The sequence below is a fragment of the Salmo salar genome, chromosome 23 (assembly GCF_965601325.2).
Source record: "Salmo salar chromosome 23, fSalSal1, whole genome shotgun sequence".
NCBI classification, from domain to species: domain Eukaryota; kingdom Metazoa; phylum Chordata; class Actinopteri; order Salmoniformes; family Salmonidae; genus Salmo; species Salmo salar.
Genome location: NC_138313.1, coordinates 42,125,260 through 42,133,544, shown reverse-complemented (window position 1 = coordinate 42,133,544; position 8,285 = coordinate 42,125,260). Strand labels below are relative to the sequence as shown.

At 43.6% G+C, this 8,285-nt stretch overlaps 1 protein-coding gene across 1 annotated transcript in view; it reads left to right on the top strand.

The window, feature by feature from the left end:
* Positions 1 to 1,492: 1,492 nt before the first annotated feature.
* The window catches only part of LOC106584619 (protein inscuteable homolog), a 60,279-nt gene continuing 53,486 nt past the window's right edge, over positions 1,493 to 8,285 (top strand). Inside the window, exon 1 of the mRNA XM_014170100.3 lies at positions 1,493 to 1,816. Coding sequence (XP_014025575.1) covers positions 1,506 to 1,816 — 311 coding nt within the window. The 5' untranslated portion in view covers positions 1,493 to 1,505. The remainder of the gene's footprint in view (positions 1,817 to 8,285) is intronic.

The window sequence follows — 8,285 nt, the reverse complement described above, 5'->3', positions numbered from 1 at the left end:
TTTTGATTTTCATGGCCACCTGTAGCAATAGTACAATGGTTCCGGTCCTTTTTTCGATTGGATAACAGATGTTGCTTAAATATTGCCAAAGGGAAATTGTCTATATGTAATATCAACATTGTGTGAGTTTAATTTATTTAATATGTCCAATGTATTGTGAATTCCATTCTATTATTTTCTGTTACTATGTAAAATGACTTGCAATATTCATATTAGCGATTAAACAACTAGAGCAAGATCTTTGTCTTGTCATCATGGGGTTGTGGTATTGACTGCATATTCATTTGGCACCGTGACACTATCAGATTTGCTCTCTCTAAGGTGCTTAGACTGCAGCGAAACAGCTCTCACTTTTTCCACCCTCTTACTCAACCATCCCCATCCCCTCCCCATGCCTCTTACCGCCACATAGTCCCCCCCTTTCTCATCCGTACCCCATGCCTCTTTCCTCCACATAGTCCCCCTTCTTTTAGTAGATTTCCCTAATTCTCTTGTGAATAACACAATTTGTCATAATTTTCTCTACACCAATATCAGCACAATGGCAACAATGACATTGTTCAATAGTCCCCCCCCCATTCAATCTGGACACACTAATTTGCCTATTTGCCATTTCACACATGCTAAAGGAATACCAGGTAAGCTGTGTGTTTTGTACATTGTATGCTCATGTGATGGGAACAGATGGGAATTACATAAAGGGTTTACAGCCCTGCTCTTTTATACTTTATGTTAGTAACTTCTATTGATTCAATAACACTCTCTCACCATTTAATAAGGCAAGCCACTGCAGCTAAGGTATCATATGTTGCTACTATATGTGCTAATCATAGTCTCACAGTAAACATGACATCTGTCATCATTCCACAGCAGGATGTCATTAACTAAATGGATTACAATATGAGACCTGCCCCCCCCCCGTGCCTTGACAGGGTTTAAAAATGGACTAATCTAAATGGGATACATCAATAAAAATGCAGAATAAAGTTGCAGGCACTTAAGCGCTAGCTCCCTTGCTTTGGCTCAAAGTGGAGAGTCACTGGCTGGCAGCCAGCCAATAAATTAGAAGATAAGAAATATTACTCCACTGGCACAATGGGGCCTGTAGCAACTCAAAACCGGGGCTTTATTGATAATTGAATTACTCTGAGAGAAAAAAGACAAGACCAGAATAGAAGGCTTGGGTCTAGATCAATAAGGAGCGATTGTAGTGGATGCGGTGCCATGGCAAGCTACACAGCCAGAGAGGCAGTGTGTGTGAGTCAGCTCGTGCGCATCTGTCTGTGTATGTTCATGTTAAGTGTTCAGGTCTTTTCATTAAAAAGTTTGATTTAGGATTCTAATAAAGTATAAAATTGTCAAGCGGATAAATGTTGCGATAAATTGTGTATTACTCACTCTACATTACTATATGGTGGAATAGAGAGAAAACAATGTGTGCTTATGGTTTGTATAATAATGATCATATCTAATGTTTTTTATTGCAGGTGCTGTGCTGAAGTGGTATGGACACAGATAGAATGGCTAGTCGGCAGAGCTCCAGAATGGCTAGTCCTCAGAGCTCCAGGATGGCTAGTCCTCAGAGCTCCATGATGGCTAGTCTTCAGAGTTCCAGAATGGCTAGTCCTCAGAGCTCAAGAATGGCTAGTCCTCAGAGCTCAAGAATGGCAATTCCTCAGAGCTCCAGAATGGCTAGTCCTCAGAGTTCAAGAATGGCAAGTCCTCAGAGCTCCAGAATGGCTAGTACTCAGAGCTCAAGAATGGCTAGTCCTCAGAGCTCCAGACACAGTAGCTCTGTTTCATCATCTCCAATGAGGTAAGTGCACCCAACTTGCACTATGCCGATATGACATAAAAATCTTATTCTGTAGCTATGGGAGTGTCATCCTCCCATCACTGTCCCATGAGACAGACACACACATTCAAGCACACACGGATCTACACATACATACACAAACAAACAGGCTGCACAAGGGCACAATAATGTTATGTACACCGATGCTACTAATAATACTGCTCCTGCTAAGAAATAACCTCAGCCTTTCATCTGCAAATGGGTCTAAAAACACATGGCCCGTGTACCAAATGGCACCCTCTTCCCTAGGGTCCCTGGTAAAAAGTAGTACACTACAGTGCCTTCAGAAAGTATTCACACCCCTTGACATATTCCCCCAAAAAATTGTGTTACAGCCTGAATTCAAAATGGATTAAATCATTTTTTTCCCATCACCCATCTACACACAATACCCCATAGTGAAAGGGAACCAAGTTTGGGATACCCTGTTTTAGGTAATTGTCCTGCTGAAAGCTGAATTCATCTCCTAGTGTCTGTAAAGCAGACTGAACCTCTAAGATTTTTCCTGTGCTTAACTCCATTCGGTTTCTTTTTTATTCTGATAAACTCCCCAGTACTTAACGATTACAAGCATACCTATAACAGGATGCAGCCACCACTATGTTTGAAAATATGGAGAGTCGTACTCAGTAATGTGTTGTATTGGATTTGCCCCAAACATAACACTTTATATTCAGGACAAAATTGCTATGCCACATTTTTGGAGTATTATTTTAGTGCCTTGTTGCAAACTACGCATGTTTTGGAATATTTTTATTCTTTGCAGGCTTCCTTTTTTTCACTCTGTCAATTCTAATATTTTTGGTTATGGAAAATATATTTCACAGCGGATTAGATGGTCCAATGATTCTCTACACTATACATGCTTGTTTTGTCACAAACTGAAATTTGGCAAACTATTAGAATTTTAGCAACCAGGAAATGGAGGAGCGATGTCTGCACAGTATATCTTTAAAAACATTTTTACTACTGAACTTGTTTAGGCTTGCCATAAAAAGGATTGAATACTTAAGGACTCAAGAGATGTTAGCTTCTCAATTGTAATTCATTTGTACAAAATTCGAAAAACATAATTCCACTTTGACATTATGGGGTATTGTGTGTACGCCAGTGACAATTTTTTTTAAACACAGGCTGTAACACAACAACATGTGGAAAAATTCAAGGGGTGTGAATACTTTCTGAAAGCACTGTATGTAGGGAATAAGTTTCCATCTGGAACACAGCCATTGTGTTTTTCCTTTTCTCCTGTTGAAAATGTGCTTTAATGGTGACAATATAGAGATTTTGATGTGAGGGCACTCCTCTTCGAGTGAGGAAAAAGGTACACAGTGGTAGTAGTGGCATTTGTGGACTACAGGAAAAGGCGGCCGAACAGGCCCCCATTAACATCAACGGGGCTGTAGTGGAGTGGGTTGAGAGTTTCAAGTTCCTTGGTGTCCACATCACCAATGAACTATCATGGTCCAAACACACCAAGACAGTCATGAAGAGGGCACGACAAAACCTTTTCCCCCTCAGGGAACTGAAAATATTTGGCATGGGTCCCCAGATCCTCAAAAAGTTCTACAGCTGCACCATCGAAAGCATCCTAACCGGTTGCATCATCGCCTGGTATGGTAACTGCTCGGCATCTGACCGTAAGGCGCTACAGAGGATAGTGCGTATGGCCCAGTACATCACTGGGGCCAAGCTTCCTGCCATCCAGGACCTATATAAAAGGTGGTGTCAGAGGAAAGCCCATAAAATTGTCAGAGACTCCAGTGACCCAAGTCATAGACTGTTTTCTCTGCTATCGCACGGCAAGCAGTACCGGAGCGCCAAGTCTAGGACCAAAAGGCTCCTTAACAGCTTCTACACCAAAGCCATGAGACTGCTGAACAATTAATCAAATGGCCACCGGAACATCTGGCCAAAGAACATCTAGCCGCTTGAGAGCACCCTTACCTGCCGATCTATAAATTATGTCATCTGAATCAGGATTCGTTTGGCAGCTGGGGTGAGAGAGGAGCGATTACAATAGAGGAACCTTAGCCTGCAACTTTAATATGAGCTGAGAGAAGGACAGTGTACCGTCTAGCCATACTCCCAAGTACTTGTATGAGGTGACTACCTCCAGCTCTAAACCCTCAGAGGAAATAATCACACCGGTGGGGAGAGGGGCATTCTTCTTACCAGACCTTTGTTTTGGAGATGTTCAGAACAAGGTTAACGGCAGAGAAAGCATGTTGGACACTAAGAAAGCTTTATTGTAGAGCGTTTAACACAAAATCCGGAGAGGGGCCAGCTGAGAATAAGACTGTATCATCTGCATATAAATGGATGAGAGAGCTTCCTACTGCCTGAGCTATGTTGTTGATGTAAATTGAGAAGAGCCTGGGGCCTAGGATCGAGCCTTGGGGTACTCCCTTGGTGACAGGCAGCAAAAACCCCTCAGAGACTCCAATACTTCTTAGCTGGCCCACAAGAATGGAATGGCCAACCATATCAAAAGCTTTGGCAGAGTCAATAAAAATAGCAGTACAACATTGCTTAGAATCAAGAGGAATGGTGACATCATTTAGGACCTTTAAGGTTGCAGTGACACATCCATAACCTGAGCGGAAACCAGATTGCATACCAGAGAAAATACTATAGACATCAAGAAAGCCAGTATATTATTGATAAGTCTTTCGAACACTTTTGATAAACAGGGCAAAATAGAAATTGACCTATAACAGTTAGGATCAGCTTGATCTCCCCCTTTAAATAAAGGACACACCGTGGCTGCCTTCCAAGCTATGGGAACCTCCCCAGAGAGGACAGACAGATCAGAGATAGACTTGGCTATGATAAGTGCTGCAACTTTAAAGAAGAAAGGATCTAAACCATCTGACCCAGATGTTTTTTGGGGGTCAAGTTTAAGGGGCTCCTTTAGCACCTCAGACTCAGTAACCGGCTGCAGGGAGAAACTTTGTAGCGGGACAGGGGAAAAAGACGGAGGATCATTGGGGCTGGTCACATTAGAAGTGCTGAGAGTTGACGTTATGTGTGCTAGCGTGCATAGGATTACTGTGTGCGAGGTGAGTATATAGAGCCCATTACAGCTGTCAGTCTGCTCTGTGCTGAAGGAAACATCTGAAAGTCTGATGTCTGCCCTGAGGCAGGGCATTTCCCCCCCCCGTGTGCTCCTTCAGGAGGAGTGCATGCAGCAAACCTCACTTATTAAAGCACAGCAGGCTGTAAGTCACATTCAGAAGTACTTGATTTACTTCAGGATTCCTTTTGAAGCTCCTAGTGGAGAAAACAGCCTCACTTAGAAGTCTGGATTGGTCAAGATTTGGGACTCGTCACTTTGTGCACTTAAAGGCTTTAAAAACACACTCCATTGAAAACCTTCTAAATCCCCAAAAATGTAATTTAAAAGGAGTTAAACTTCGTACATATGCGTAATCTTATTTATATAAGTGATATAAAATAATAAAACAGATTGGCAGTCAGTTGTTCAGACGTTTACCCTTCAACACATTTGTCTTCAATGAGGATTTATGGAGGTTCGCATTCAATGTTGTATTACCACCACAAACTGGACTGGTGTATAAATACATTATATTTTGTGACACATAATATAAAAACTTACCCTACCATCTAAGAGCCAGATCGCAATTTACTGGGGGGAGGCGTGGTCCAAAATAGCGGAGGGTTGTCAAACTTATTTTTTTTCTTTGGAGAGGGTTGTGTGGTTTTTTATTGGGCAAGGGGAGGGTAGTGCGTTTTTTTTCCTGGTTGACATTCATTCTTTAGTAGGTTTTACTATATAATTTCGAACCATCGTAGCCACATTTCCTCCTCAGCTTGCATGCTCCTCCCCTATATCAAGGTGTTTTGGTACATCCCTTATGCCCTATGGTTTTCCATGTGCTAACTTTTACTATACCACAGGTATCCAACCCAGGTCACTATAGTCTACCAGTCTAACAGCCTATCCTGGCCTATATCCACCATTCATAGTGAAAATAATGGCTGGTGGACCGTTTGTCCAGATCTGCAATAGGCTAACTAGCAATCGTAACACATATAAAAGCATTCAAAGCTGCATACATTTTCAATATGAATCGACAAGATCAAATAGGAATAGCTGATAGGCAGAGGACAGGCCAGGTGCATCATCGGTCGTGAAAGAACATTTACATTTACATTTAAGTCATTTAGCAGACGCTCTTATCCAGAGCGACTTACAAATTGGTGCATTCACCTTATAATATCCAGTGGAACAACCACTTTACAATACTGCATCTAAATCTTTTAAGGGGGGGTTAGAAGGATTACTTTATCCTATCCCAGGTATTCCTTGAAGAGGTGGGGTTTCAGGTGTCTCCGGAAGGTGGTGATTGACTCCGCTGTCCTGGCGTCGTGAGGGAGCTTGTTCCACCATTGGGGTGCCAGAGCAGCGAACAGTTTTGACTGGGCTGAGCGGGAACTGTGCTTCCTCAGAGGTAGGGAGGCGAGCAGGCCAGAGGTGGATGAACGGAGTGCCCTTGTTTGGGTGTAGGGCCTGATCAGAGCCTGAAGGTACGGAGGTGCCGTTCCCCTCACAGCTCCGTAGGCAAGCACCATGGTCTTGTAGCGGATGCGAGCTTCGACTGGAAGCCAGTGGAGAGAGCGGAGGAGCGGGGTGACGTGAGAGAACTTGGGAAGGTTGAACACCAGACGGGCTGCGGCGTTCTGGATGAGTTGTAGGGGTTTAATGGCACAGGCAGGGAGCCCAGCCAACAGCGAGTTGCAATAATCCAGACGGGAGATGACAAGTGCCTGGATTAGGACCTGCGCCGCTTCCTGTGTGAGGCAGGGTCGTACTCTGCGAATGTTGTAGAGCATGAACCAACAGGATCGGGTCACCGCCTTGATGTTGGTGGAGAACGACAGGGTGTTGTCCAGGGTCACGCCAAGGCTCTTAGCACTCTGGGAGGAGGACACAAGGGAGTTGTCAACCGTGATGGCGAGATCATGGAACGGGCAGTCCTTCAGTGAATACATTTAACACACGGCTCAAAAATCCCCCCTATTGATCTGGTTTAGGGACAATACAAGTATCCTACCTAGACTATAGTAGCCTACAACACCACAATGCAATGAATAATTGCATTATTGTTTTCAAGTGAGTGCAACCTTCTACTCTAGGCTGCAGTGAAAATGTCATTTGAATAACAGCGTAAAAGCTCTGTGATTTGAATGTTTCATTCGATTTGGATCTGTTGTCGGTCTACTCGATAGTTTATAAGTTCTAGAAAGGCACAGTAGAAGGCCAGTATAGCTGTATTCTTACTTCTGATACTGAATGCGCTGTCTGTTTCAGATCCTCATTCTTCCAAGTCGTCCTAAAATAATGTGGTCACATATGCTCTGTCCCAGCAGGCTCAGTTATTCAGGAAAGCCTAGCTCTGATTCCTCTCCAATCCGAGCGGATATTCCTTGCACACCTAGAAAGCTTCAATATAGCCTAAATATTTATAATCTCACTTTTTAATGTATTACTTTTTACATGTGGCATAAACACAAACAGTTACAATGTTTTAATCTAATTAGGCTACTTCAAAAGTCTCCTGTAGGCATGCGCACGTTCATCCAAAATTCCAGCATTGTCAAAATGGCTTGACATTAGCCAGGTTTCCATCCAACCTTTTTATGCAGTAAAGTAGCCTGCATGTCAGACAGAAGATGGCATGACATCATGGGAAAGCATGCAGTTTATTAGGCTACAGATGAAATAAATGATGAACTTCACAGAGTGGTGGAAGTGCACAGTGATGAGGTTGATGCTCCTTTCAATAAATATGGAGGGTCTTATTCTGGTGACATGATGATCGATGCTTAGCTGTCAGTGTCTCGAACGCCCTCTCCGCCTCCGCCGTCCAATGAAGCCACTGGGGACATCCTCTCAGTAGGGAGGTAAGAGGCGCGAACGCCGTGCTGAAGCCCCGGACGGCCCTCCGAAAATAGTTGGCGAACCCCAGGAATTGCTGGACTGCTTTCACGGAGTTGGAGGTGGGCCATGTCCTGACTGTGCTGATGCATTGCTCCTCCATCTCCACTCCCTTTGTGTATATGAGGTAGCCCAAAAAGGACAAGGACCTCTGGAAAAACAAACATTTCTCTTGTTTAACATATAGATCATGCTCCAACAGTCTTCCCAGCACAGACCTGACTAATGAGACATGCTGGCCGCAGTCAGCAGAATAGACCAAAATGTTGTCTATATAAACCACTACTGAAGACTGAAGAAGCATTAGACAGACCAAAGGGCATGACGAGATACTCGTAGTGGCCTGTGGTCATGGAAAAGGCAGTTTTCCATTCGTAGCCTGCACGAATGCACACCAGATTGTAGGCGCTCCGCAAGTCCAGTTTCATGAAGTACTGCGCCCCGTGCATTTGTTCGATGATGGTTGGG